General features: G+C 39.2%; 1 protein-coding gene across 7 annotated transcripts in view; it reads left to right on the forward strand.

Annotated features, from left to right (window-relative positions):
* LOC124237137 (amyloid beta precursor protein binding family B member 2) overlaps window positions 1–13467 on the forward strand; it is a 368014-nt gene that overhangs the window by 158486 nt on the left and 196061 nt on the right. For all 7 annotated transcript variants that reach the window (XM_046656484.1, XM_046656486.1, XM_046656479.1 and 4 more), the window contains one exon: window positions 5776–5844. In XM_046656484.1, coding sequence (XP_046512440.1) covers window positions 5826–5844 — 19 coding nt within the window. In that variant the 5' untranslated portion in view covers window positions 5776–5825. The remainder of the gene's footprint in view (window positions 1–5775; window positions 5845–13467) is intronic.

Genomic DNA, 13467 nt, shown 5'->3' on the forward strand with positions numbered 1-13467 from the left:
AGAGTTATTCAGCATTTTGAAATTGATGTTATTGACCGCAGTGCAAATCATAATATCTAGGTTGGCAGCACAACACACGCCTCTGTCAGTTTGCATTTATAACTCTGGTTACTCACAGTGATTCCACCCCTAGATGCAAGCATCTGATGGCTCTTCATTGTGACTGCTAGTGTCTTCAGGCCCAAGAATTTGCTTATTGAACTATGTCCCTCCTATTATTTCTCCTTGTCTGGAATTTATGTGTAGATACGTTATATTATCTATGAATTTCATTTCAAGAACATAAAGGAAATGTTATAAAATATTTGTTATAGCAAGGAGTATTGTGTCTGATAGGATTGCATAGGTTAGAGTTTCCGGGAAGGTAGCTACTTGAGAGTAATGAAAGATTTGAGTAAATGAGAGGTTCTAGCATCAGTTGGGTATTAGATTGTCCATGGCTGAAAGGACTTAGTTCTGGACGTTTTTGGATGGGGCGTAATTGTGAACGGAGCATGTTTGTCTGGCGTTGTGGTGCTGGGATAGATGTGCGAGGAGGTGATGGGAGGGATTAGACTGGAGGCCGAGACAGGGGCTGTGGACCTGTGTAAAGTATTTAAGGTCTAAAGAGGGAGTGGACGGGACCAGGAGCAGAGTAAATTGAGAAGAAGAATTTGTCAGACTTTGTTGGCTGTATTTGGGGAAGACAGGTAAAGTGAAATTTTTTGTCTGGTTTTTGTTTGTATCTTTCATCTCTCTTTGGCATCATTTAAAAGTACATAGTGTCTTATACTGAACTAAAACACAAAGTGGGCATTTTGTTTGTTTATTCACTTCTTTATTTGTGTAATAGTGCTTTCGTGCTTTCTGCTTGCATCCTCTCCTCTGTGGTCCTCTCGGACATTTATTGAGCTCCAATAGCATTATCACAAGGCACGTCAGCATTATGGGTTTTCGTTAATGGGACGGGTGAAAACGCTGCTGGAAGGGAAACGGTTGTTGCCAGATTGTCTTGCTTAGGTCACTTTATGCTTTGTTTTAAAATCACGACTGTATTCTTAACGTGGCGCTTGTTGTGGCCTACTCTGAGTCTCGGGCGTCTTTGAACTCAGTATGTGATTTTTATTTTTTTTTATTTTTTTTTATTTTTTTTTAAAGATTTTATTTTTTCCTTTTTCTCCCCAAAGCCCCCCGGTACATAGTTGTGTATTCTTCGTTGTGGGTTCCTCTAGTTGTGGCATGTGGGACGCTGCCTCAGCGTGGTCTGATGAGCAGTGCCATGTCCGCGCCCAGGATTCGAACCAAGGAAACACTGGGCCGCCTGCAGCGGAGCGCACGAACTTAACCACTCGGCCACGGGGCCAGCCCCCCTCAGTATGTGATTTTTATGGAAACAAAGACACTTCTCTGAATTCTGCCAACCCTTTTCTAGCTTTGCAGTTGAGGTAGCATTTCTGCTTCTCTTTGCTTTTATAGGAAAGGTAGATAGTATTTTGATTGGGGTAAAGTTTTAGAATCTGTCTGCATTCCCTAGATCAGTGCTTCTCCAATAGAAATATAATCCAAGCCATATATGTGATTGGAAATTTTCTAGGACCCACATTCAAAAAATAAAAAGAAACGGGTGAAATTAATTTTAACAATACGTTTTATTTAACTCAATATATTTAAAATATCATTTCAACATGTATTCAATATTTAAAAATTTTTAAGGAGATGTTTTACTTTTTTTCATGCTAAGTCTCCAAAGTCAGTGTGTTTTGTACTTACAGCACTCAACTCAGATACAGAATTTCATTGGAAATGCTTGATCTGTATTTAGATTTCATAAGATTTATAGTTGAGGTGCCGGCCCGGTGGCGCAGCAGTTAAGTGTGTACGTTCCGCTTCAGCGGCCTGGGGTTCACAGGTTCAGATCCCGGGTGCGGACATGGCACTGCTTGGCAAAAGCCATGCTGTGTTAGGCGTCCCACATATAAAGTAGAGGAAGATGGGCACGATGTTAGCTCAGGGCCAGTCTTCCTCAGCAAAAAGAGACGGATTGCCAGCAGTTAGCTCAGGGCTAATCTTCCTCAAAAAAAAAAAAATATATAGTTGAAAAAGTAGATTCATTTACCCCAAAAGTTCCAAACTTACTTATATATTTCCCAAAAAGAGTCAAGTATCAGTTTATAAAGTTTTATTTAAATTAATTGTAATTAAATAGAATTAAAAATTCAGTTCCTCAGTTGCACTAGTCATCTCTCAAGTCTTCAGTAGCTTCGTGTTGCTCCTGCTGGCTGCCATGTTGGACAGTCCAGCTATCAGTTATTCTTAAAACTGTACATAAATGCTTTTGCATTTTTCAGGTTATTGTTGAATTGTAGAATTAATCCATGCCATGAAGTTCTCAGAAATTGTTCTACTAGATTAGATTTATTCATCAAGGATAGAAGTGCCTAGGGAAAAATAGCACTGCATATTTACTCCTCATCCCAGGGCTGGGGAGTGGCTTGCACATAGTAGGTGTTTAATAAGTGTTTACCTACTAAATCCTATTTAGTCCTCAAACTGCAACTTAAACTTTACTTTCTCGGGGAAGTGTTTCCTGACTCGCCACTCTGGCATATGTTCCTTCATTACATGTCTCATGGAACTGAGTTCTCTCCCTCCAGAACACATATAGTTATGTACTGACTTGGGTGATTTTGTGATTAATAGCCACCTCCCTGACTAGGCTGTAAGTCCCATGAGAGGAGGAATGTGTTTTTGTTCATGACAGTATCCACTGCTTCTAGCATAATGCGTGGCATGTGACAGGTATGGGATAAATATTGGTCAGATGATAATAGCACAGAACCATTTAAAATATAAAGTGATTAGCAGAATGTCCAATTCTTAACTTTATGGAAATTGGAGCTTGTTTCATGTTGGGGAAACAGGAATATTTTTTTTTAAGGATTATGCACACTAAAAAGTATGCAGGTTTTTAGTTTTCGTTCAAGCCTTTTCAAAATGCTCTTGTAAATATGCCTTTTTTTTTAGCTTTCTTGCTGCTTTATTGGTGTTTATTTTCTTGAAATATCTATTACCTCACCTCTGTCTTTCCTGTAACTTATGGTGCACTGGAGACAAAAACTGAAAAAAGGGAAACTGAATTGCAAAATACTTTTAAGGAGCTGAGAAGGGTATAGGGCAAAAGCAAAGGTGCATAGATGAAGCAGACCTTGCTGTTTCAGGACAGTTTAAAATAAACCCACCCTTTTAATTATACCAGGGTAATGAGCCTTACCCACAATAGGTGAAAATATAATTAACAATGTATTGTGGGCCAGTAGAGCAGGTTGTCAGGTCATTAACTGAATCATAAGGTGGGGAGTAATGCCTATTAAAGGTTACACATTTGGAAAGGTTAGATTAAAATTTTGTCTTTGCAAATACAAAGTTTCTCAATTTGAATAAGGCTTTACAAAATCTCTTAGCACTTGACTTTTTCTCATAACATTTTCTTGAAGTTTAATAAGCATAGAGAAATGTGCACGTAAGGGGGCAGCGTGATGGATTTTCACATCCAGATCGAGAAACAGTACGTTACCATCACAACACCCCAGAGGTTTCCCTCTTCCTTTTTCCCCACTTCCTGCCCTCCAGGGTGAACCACTATCCTGACATGGATAAGTTTTTCCTGTTTTTGTACTTTGTATAAATGGAATCATGCAGTATCTGCATTTGAATTAATGTAATAGATTATCGTTCTAAGTGACATTCCCGATAGTAGCTCATTAGAAACAAGGTCTGTTTTCAGTTTTCCTTATTATGTATCTAATTTGGTAAATTGGCAGTTTACCACTGTATCCAGTTCTTTATTATTCCTTTAAGAAATTTTCTATGTAAATGCAAATATGTGTGTGTATGAATACGTAAATGCATGTATATTTGTATATGTTTTTTAAAAGTTTGCTCAAATTTGATCATGCTGTGCTATGCATATTACTCACCTTTTAGTGATACATCTTTTCTTTTTTAAAAGATTTTATTTTTTTTTATTTTTCTTTTTCTCCCCAAAGCCCCCCGGTACATAGTTGTATATTCTTCGTTGTGGATCCTTCTAGTTGTGGCATGTGGGACGCTGCCTCAGCGTGGTTTGATGAGCAGTGCCATGTCCACGCCCAGGATTCGAACCAACGAAACACTGGGCCGCCTGCAGCAGAGCGCGAGAACCTTAACCACTCAGCCATGGGGCCAGACCCTCTTTTCTTTTTTTAAAGATTTTTTTTTGTTTTGCTTTTCTGCCCAAGTCCTCCCAGTACATAGTTGTATATTTTATTTTATTTTATTTTATTATTTTTTTAAAGATTCCATTCTTTCCTTTTTCTCCCCAAAGCCCCCCCGGCACATAGCTGTATATTCTTCGTTGTGGGTCCTTCTAGTTGTGGTATGTGGGACGCCGCCTCAGCGTGGTTTGATGAGCAGTGCCATGTCCACGCCCAGGATTCGAACCAACGAAACACTGGGCCGCCTGCAGCGGAGCGCGCGAACTTAACCACTCGGCCACGGGGCCGGCCCCTCTTAAAGCCCTTTTCATATCAGCTCATGTAGGTCCACTTCATTTTTTCAAATGGTGACATGGTACTCTGCTCTATGTATGTATGTATCATAATTTAATGAACCAGCTGTCCATTGAAGGACAGTTAGGTTGTTAGTAATCTTTTGCTTTTAGAACAATAGAGTCCAGGTAAGATTATCTGTAAAGTAAACTCTTAGAGATGGAATTGCTGAGCAATGAGGTCCATGCATTTTAAATTTGCTCAGATTCTTTTTTTAAGATTTAAAAAAATTTTTCCTTTTTCTCCCCAAAGCCCCTGGTACCTAGTTGTATATTTTTAGTTGTGGGTCCTTCTAGTTGTGGCATGTGGGATGCTGCCTCAGCATGGCTTGATGAGCGGTGCCACGTCCGCGCCCAGGATCCGAACCAGCGAAACTCTGGGCTGCTGAAGCGGTGCGTGCGAATTTAAGCACTCAGCTTCGGGGCCGGCCCCACCTCAGATATTTCTTAATGGCCCTTCAAAGAGTTTTGCCATTTTTACTCCCACCGGCAAGGGTTGAGAATTTCTATTTCCATTGTTCTTGCTTTAGATTATGTATTGTGAAGCCTGTTCATTTTTGCAGTCTGATATAGACAAATCTGCAAGTCGTTGTTACTCGAGTTTGCATTTTCTTTAGTTTTGAGTGAGGTTACTTATTTATATGTTTATTGGACATTTGTATTTCTCTTGGGACTTGTTCTTGTCCTTTGCTCATTTTCCTACAGGCTTGTTCATATTTTTCTTAATAATTTCAAGGAGCTCTTACTATATATAGGAAATTAGTCCTTTTATGTCATCTGTGGTGTTAATTTTTGTTTGTTTGTTTTTTGTCTTTACTTTGTTCTTAGCCTTTCTTTTCCTAAACAGAAGGTTTAAATTTTTATGTGGTGAAATGTACCAGATTTTTCCTTATTGCTTTGTGAATTATGTGTTTTTAATGAGAAAAAGCATTGGAAACTTGAGACACGAAAACAGATAAATAGATAATTGGATAACGTAAGTCTGGCATGGAAAAAAATCTCAAGAAATGTTTGTGGGAAATGTGGTTAAGCAGGAATTCAAATTTCAGTCAAGAGTGGCATGGCCAACTATAAATAAACAAAAACTTGCACATTATCTGCCAAAATTTAACATTTTTAACAGCTTTTGAGAAAATGTTCAATGCTATGCTTTTTTCTTTTTATACTTCATTATTTGGGGTTTTAATTTCTCAAATGATCCCTCTTTTCAGATTTCAAGTTATAACCTATTTCCTGCACCTTTGCTGACGTCCAGTGATCCATGTCAGAAGTACTTCCAGGTCAGATACACTTTCACATGTTTCAATGCAGAAAAACAGTTGAATATTAAAACTTTAAAAGATATATATGATAGATAATTGTTTTGATGTTAACCTTATTTGCTAAAAAAACATGATTTTGGTTTTCCTTGTGCTTCACTAATGTAATAGAAAAATGAATCTTTAAAATAAAGTAGAAGAATCAATTGGACTTAAGTGTATTCATGTAATAATTACATGACTCTACTAATATAATGGGAAAATATTTTGGGTGACTATAGTGGGAAATTAAAACTGTCAAATTTTGCCATCTAGCACTGCACAGTGTAGCCTGTGAACTGTTAAATATGAGCAAACAAGGTGGTGGTGGTGAATCTGTAAACAGCAAGTTAGCCATTGTGGGGTTTGTCTAGAATAGAGCTCCCTAATTCAGTATTCTCTCTAAGCTAATGCTGATTAATTTCAGGCCTTAAGAAAACCACCTTAATTTTATTGTATGTCCCTTTCTTTGTGTCGTGATGGATGCTAGTCTACACACAACATGGTCTGGGATTTACTTCTTAGCCTCACAGCAATATAATAAAGAAAAAGCAATTGTCATAACATCTTGTCTTTTTTTTTAAAGATTTAATTTTTTTCAGTTTCCTCCCCAAAGCCCCCTGGTACATAGTTGTATATTCTTCGTTGTGAGTCCTTCTAGTTGTGGCATGTGGGATGCCGCCTCAGCGTGGTTTGATGAGCAGTACCATGTCCGCGCCCAGGACTCGAACCAACGAAACACTGGGCCACCCGCAGTGGAGCACGAGAACTTAACCACTCGGCCACGGGGCCAGCCCCATAGCATTTTGAATTAAATGTAGTCTAGGACTCCAAGTAGCAGATAGATCTGGGTAGATTCCAGGTTTGTTAGGACATGTACCATTCCGTGAATTCTGAGTTTTGAAATAAGAAGATTTAAACCATAGACAGTTATTAATGTCTTAAATTCTAAAATTAAACTCATTAAGTATTTCCAAGCCCTTTTCTCCTTTAGGTAGCACTGCATGTTACATTTCAACAGAGAACTAAAATAAAACATAATAAAATAAACACTAAACTCACTAGAGGTATATGAGTGGCAGGAAATACCCGTTTTTATAAAAATCAGCCAAAAACAATATGATAAACCTAAGTTCACATCAGAAAATTAGGAACTAGAGGTGGTTCTTAGAGGCCATCTAATCGTAACTGTGACAATTTGGGGACAGGGAGTAGATTTCCTTTGTAAATACATACTTGAATAGGTGTATTAATTTTGGAAAATCAAGGAAAATACGTATGTCCTTTTAAAAAATACATTTTAAATGCTGAGAATGATTCCTTTTAGGAATTCTTTAGCCTTTAGAATCTTTTAATACATTGCAAGATAGACTCAGTATGGAAACATTGTAAGGACAAGACTGGCAAATATGTAAAATGATTAGTTTTCCTCTAGTAATTGGAGGTGAACCACTCAAATAATTTCTAGAAATTTCTTATTGTCACCGTATTTTATTATGCTATTGTATTCATTCTTCCTGTTGGTACTCAAATTGCTTTATTTGTTCGTACTTATTTAAGAGATAATGAAACTGTTATCCAGCATGTTTTTTTAATAACAGCTACTTCCGTCATGCATTGGTGTAGGATGTAACACATTTTACAAGGAAAGCAGTGTTCTTATTTCAGTGGAGTATCTGATTCCATAGCCGTTTTTTGCTTGAGAATTCAAGTGGCGGCTAGTGAGGGAGAATCTGAACCAATAAATCAGATAAGGCACACCTTCAATCCTGTTTTCCAACTCTCAGGAGCTGTGACTATCCAGAGCCTTTTTAAACAAACAAACAAACATGCTAGAATGTACACCATTATCTGCCTGGAAAATTCCTGTTGAACCTTCAAGATTCAAATCAGGAGTTCCTTCTGAGTAAGTCTTAGCTGTGACATAGTCAAGTAATTACCCTGTTTCAAGGGTTCTGCCATTGTTTAATATTTTTTCCCTTTTGGAATTGACTTGAGGTCCAGCTTATCAGTTATTCTAGAAAATCTGTGTCATTACTTTATAGCCAACCTATTTTTTTCGCCTAAATCAGTATTCTGAAGCTTGATCATTGACCATATTCATCAGACTTGGCCATAAAAGTCTAGAGCTATATTTAAAAAATAGATTCATCTGCAGAGGACACTGAGGCTCTTCTAAATGGTGAAAACAGTTTAGAAATTGAACAGAGACAATATCCTTGGGATAAGGATATACTACCCCAAGGTGGCATCTCGAAGGTCTTCGTTCTCGTTTGAATACACAATATCTGATTTGTGTTTCATAAATAACCAGTCATCACATCTGCCAGGAGTGATGTTGGAATGTAGGTGTTCCCCATCTGGAGTACCTTTCTCATCCTTGTCCACTGGTGGACCTACCCTTGAAGAGCCAGCTCAGCTGAAACCTACCCTGAACCTCTTTCCTCATCCCTGATACCTTCTTCTCATAAGACCCTCTGCCTACTTTAACCATTTTGAGTTTGTTTAATGACTTTGTCTTCTCACTGCCCAATGTGACTGAGTTTCTTTTTTCTTTTCTTTTTTAAAAAATTTTTATTGAGTTTATGATAGTTTACAACCTTGTGAAATTTCAGTTGTACATTCTTGTTTGTCAGTTGTGTTGTAGGTGCACCACTTCACCCTCTGTGCCCACCCCCTCCCCCCCCATTTCCCCTGGTAGCTACTAATCTGTTCTCTTTGTCCGCATGTTTAACTTCTACGTATGAGTGGAGTCATACAGAGTTCATCTTTCTCTGTCTGGCTTATTTCACTTAAAATAATACCCTCAAGGTCCATCCATGTTGTTGTGAATGGGACTATTTTATTCTTTTTTATGGCTGAGTAGTATTCCATTGTATATATATACACCATGTCTTCTTTATTCATTCATCAGTTGATGGGCACTTAGGTTGCTTCCATGTCTTGGCTATAGTAAATAATGCTGCAATGAACATAGGGGTGCATGGGACTTTTGGAATTGCTGATTTCAAGTTCTTTGGGTAGATACCCAGTAGTGGGATGGCTGGGTCATATGGTATTTCTATTTTTAATTTTTTGAGAAATCTCCATACTGTTTTCCATAGTGGCTACACCAGTTTGCACTCCCACCAGCAGTGTATGAGGGTTCCTTTTTCTCCACAACCTCTCCAACATTTGTCACTTTTTGTTTTGGTTATTTTTGCCATTCTAATGGGTGTAAGGTGATATCTTAGCATAGTTTTGATTTCATTTCCCTGATGATCAGTGATGATGAACATCTTTTCATGTGCCTATTGGCCATCCATATATCTTCTTTGGAGAAATGTTTGTTCATGTATGAGTTTCTTAAAGAAAAGTCTTTGGTACATTTCTCTTCTCTCCTCAGCTCCATTTGGGATGTTGAACAGAATGAGCCCCCAGGCAATTAAGTTGAGTCGGGCATGGGAAACCCTTAGGTGGGTAAGACTTAGCTGTTGAAATCACCCCTTTATCTTGGAACCTGGGTAAGTTGCCCTGTGAATCAGCTGTGTGAAGTTGCTCTCCTGGCTTCAGAAACTTCCAAGGTTCTAATCCTGTGATCTTTCTGACCCAGTGACCCATGCTGCCTCCTAATAATTTTTGCGTCTTTTGTTCTTACAGAAGTTCTTATCAGGGGCCAGCCCCATGGCCGAGTGGTTAAGTTCACCCGCTGTGCTTTGGCGGCCCAGGCTTTTGCCGGTTCAGATCCTGGCCGTGAACATGGCACCGCTCATCAGGCCATGCTGAGGTGGCGTCGCACACAGCACACCTAGAGGCACTCACAACTAGAATAGACAACTTTGTACTGGGGGGCTTCAGGGAGGAGAAAAAAAGAAGATTAGCAACAGTTGTTAGCTCAGGTGCCAATCTTAAAAAAAAAAAAAATCCTGGCTAGTTCCTTCGTCTTCAGAAGGACTGACTGGATTAAAAAAAAAAAAAAAAGTTCTTATCATTTTTGTCACATGGAGAGTTTACTTTCATGAGTAATTTCAGGAAACCAGCTTTATTTTTCCTCTCCTTCCTAAAAGAAAAAAAAAATCCGAGTTTATTTTATTTCCTTAATACTTTGAGATTTAGTTCAAAAGGCACCATTCCTCATGGTAGAAGTTTTGCTGTTAACTCCTCAGTGGAAATAAAATTGTGTAGCAGAAAAAGAAAAATGAAGAACATGGGTATTCTATTCAAGAGTGGGACAAACGTTGGATTCCCCTGGGCCCATTCGTCAACCCTGGGCCCATTTGTCAGTTTCCAAGTTTATAAGTGTGTCATGGGAGCAGAGGGAGTGCAGCAGATTATTGACGAGAGGAGTTTCCTGTCATTACTGACCAACTTTGCCTTTGACAGAAGGCTAGAGGTCTCAGAAAACGAAGGGGTGGGCAGGTTTAACTACTGGCTCCAGCACAGGTTTGTATTAAGATATCATGTGAGTTATGGGGTTACATCTCAGTGCTGGGATCTTTGAGACCCTGGGTTTGAGGAAAGCTGTGTCACTCATGAAATTAAAGGGACCCTGGCTTACCTAATGTTGTTTAGGCTTCATAAAAAATACTCTGTGTGTTAACTAAGGCTCTTTTAGTTGCTAAAAGGAGAAAATCCAATTTAGAGAGGTTTAAGCAAAAGAACAAAGAAAAATCTATTGGCTTCAGTACCCTAGAAGTTCAGGGGTACCATGTTTGAGGCCTGGCTTGTTTCAGGATTCCAGCAATGTCATTAGAGCTTGCCCCTTTTATTTTGTCTTGGAGCTTCGCCTGCTCATTTGTTAGGTTCATGCTTTCGCAGGTTGTCTCTTCATGGTGACCCCTTGAAGCTCTAGGCTTATATCTTCTAGTTCAAGAAAAAGAGACAAAAGAGCACTTCTCTTCTCGTTATTCTGGCAAAAGTCTTAGGATTAGTTCCGTGTGACTCCTTGAACCAGTCACTATAGCCTTAGGGATTTGTCCTCCAAGTGGCTGGGCCTGGGCCATGTGCCCCATGAAGTAAGGGGTAGATTCGTGTCTGCCTGAAGCACGTAGGCTAAACCCTAGAATATAAGCTCCATGAAAGTAGGTATTTTTATTTTGTCAATTTTGTTCACTGCTGTATCCTCAGCAGTTAGAACTATATTTGCTGCACGGTAGTGCACAGAAAATATCTGTCAAATGAATGAATGAGTGTGTAGAAAGGCTCATTCCCCAAGAAAAACAGTGGAGCTGTTACTGGAAAAGGAGGCCATACATCCCAGGATGTAACAGATGTTTCTCCGTCGTGCATGCAGGGGAGTAGCAGCAGGAATACTATTAGCTCTTGTCACACTCTTAGCTCTGAACTTACACCTAGCTCTGCATTAGGAATTGATTCTCTAGAATTGATGTTGGAGATTCATAAGCCAGGCTCAAAACAGCATGATGAATAGATGTGGAGATGATGGCAAAATCCTTGTGTCCCATCTACCCACAGCAATCCAGGAGCAGAACCACCTCTGTACTGAAGACCAACCCTCAGGGTTACTGGCATTTGCTTACTCATTCCTCACTCGTTTTGCTTCTTTTGTGCATTGTCGTGTTCTTGGCCTTGAGAAGAGCAACTGGTACATCAGTAGATGCTCGATAAATACTTAGTTAATGAATGAGTGAACGGATTAATGACTCCATTGGGTACTCTTATATGCCAGGCCTTGTAAAAGGAACTAGAAATTCTGGGAATATAAAAATAGAAGGGAAATGCAAATCAAAATCACAATGAGATTGCCACTTCACATCCGCTCAGATGGCGATGATAAAAAAGAAACCGTAATAAGTGTTGACAAGGATGTGGAGAAATTGTAACATTCATACACTGTTGCTGGGAATGTAAAATGGTACAACTGCTTTGTAAAACAATCTGAAAGTTCCTCAAAAGGTTTTATCTCTCTCTCTTTCTCTCTCTCTCAAAAGAGTTATAGTCACCAATTTCACCACTGTGTATACACCCAAGAGAATTGAAAACATCTGTCCATACAAAGACTTGTACACAAATATTCATAGCATCATTATTTATAACAGCTAAAAAGTGGAAACAACCCAAATGTCCGTTAACTGATGAACAGATCAACAAAATGTGGTCTATCCATACAATGGAGTATGATCTGGCCATGAAAAAGAATGAAGGACTGATAGATGCTGCAATGTGCATGAACCTTGAAGATACACTAACTGAAGGAAGCCAGTCACAAAAGACTACATGTTGTATGATTCTATTTATATGATACGTCCGGAATGGGCAAGTCCATAAAGACAGAAAGTAGATTAATGGTTGCTAGGAGCTTAGGGGAGGGAGCAATAGAGAGTGACTGCTAATGATTATGGGATTTCTTTTTGGGGTGATAAAAATGCTCTGTAATTAGATCATAGTGATGGATATACAACTCTGTACATATTGCTAAATACCACTGAATTGTGCCTTAAAAAGTGAACTTTATGATATGTGAATTATATCTCAAAAAACTGTCACGAAGAGTGAATGAAAGTCACTACCCTCAAGGATCTTGCAGTCTAGAAAGGGAGATAAACATCTCAATTGATATTGATACTATAGTACAGAAGTGCTGCTATGAACAGCATGTTACATACCTAGCACAGAGGAGGGGTCAACCATCATTGTATACAGGAATCAGAGAAGACCTAAAGGAGCTGGATTTTGAAGGATTTATAGGAGTTTTCAGGCAGGAAATAGGGTGGGCATAGGGGAGATGAGAGAGAAGGACATTCCTGGGCAGAGCAAACAAACTCTATGTGCAGAGGCCAAGAGTGGTGAAGGGGCTTGCATCCTCAGGGAAGTTCATTGTGGCTGTAGTGTAGAGGACATGGCAGGGGGAGGTGCCGTGACAGGAGATGTGACTGGAAGGGTAGATTGGGGCCAGCAGAGGAGAATTTGAAGTGCCTTGTATTCTGAGCTGAATTTGCACAACAGGGAGCCAGTAGATGTTTGTCAGCAGGAGAGCTGCATGATCAGTTTGTTTTTAGAATGACATAGGGCAGAATGTGTCTGGGCAGCCTGGAGTTTGGGAGAGCCATTGTGCTTGGGAGATGTCGAAGAAAACTGATAAGTGAGGAGGGCCTGAAAGCAGGCATGGAGGAGTGGGAAAGGAAACATTGGAGAAACATTTTCAAGTAAAATTGACAGAATTTGTTAGGATAAGAAACTCATGAAGGGCTATTCCAAGTTTCTAGCCTGGGAAACTGGCAGGATGACAATGCCATAAATTCTCATTCAGAGTCAAGCCCATGTGTCTGTGGATTTAACTTCCCCCACCCCCCAAGTTTATAGGGAGTATTAGACCAAATGGTCTTTGATTTAGAATCTATAGTAAAATCATGTGAGGCTAAGATAAATGGAACCAGCTTAAATGCGCCAACTTTCGAGTCTCAATGTAGCTTTAGTAGTGCCGAAAGCAGACTACGATGTCCTACATGTAGATTAGAGAAATTACAATGTGGGGTTGGGGGGGAGGAGTGGTCCTAGGGTAGAAGAGGAAGATAGTTTTCCTTTCATTTTTATATCCATAGAACATTAATTTTTCTCCATCATTTTTTATATTATTGTGTTGCTATTTTCCATTCTACTTAATTC

Source organism: Equus quagga, chromosome 3, assembly GCF_021613505.1.
Source record: "Equus quagga isolate Etosha38 chromosome 3, UCLA_HA_Equagga_1.0, whole genome shotgun sequence".
Lineage (NCBI taxonomy): Eukaryota > Metazoa > Chordata > Mammalia > Perissodactyla > Equidae > Equus > Equus quagga.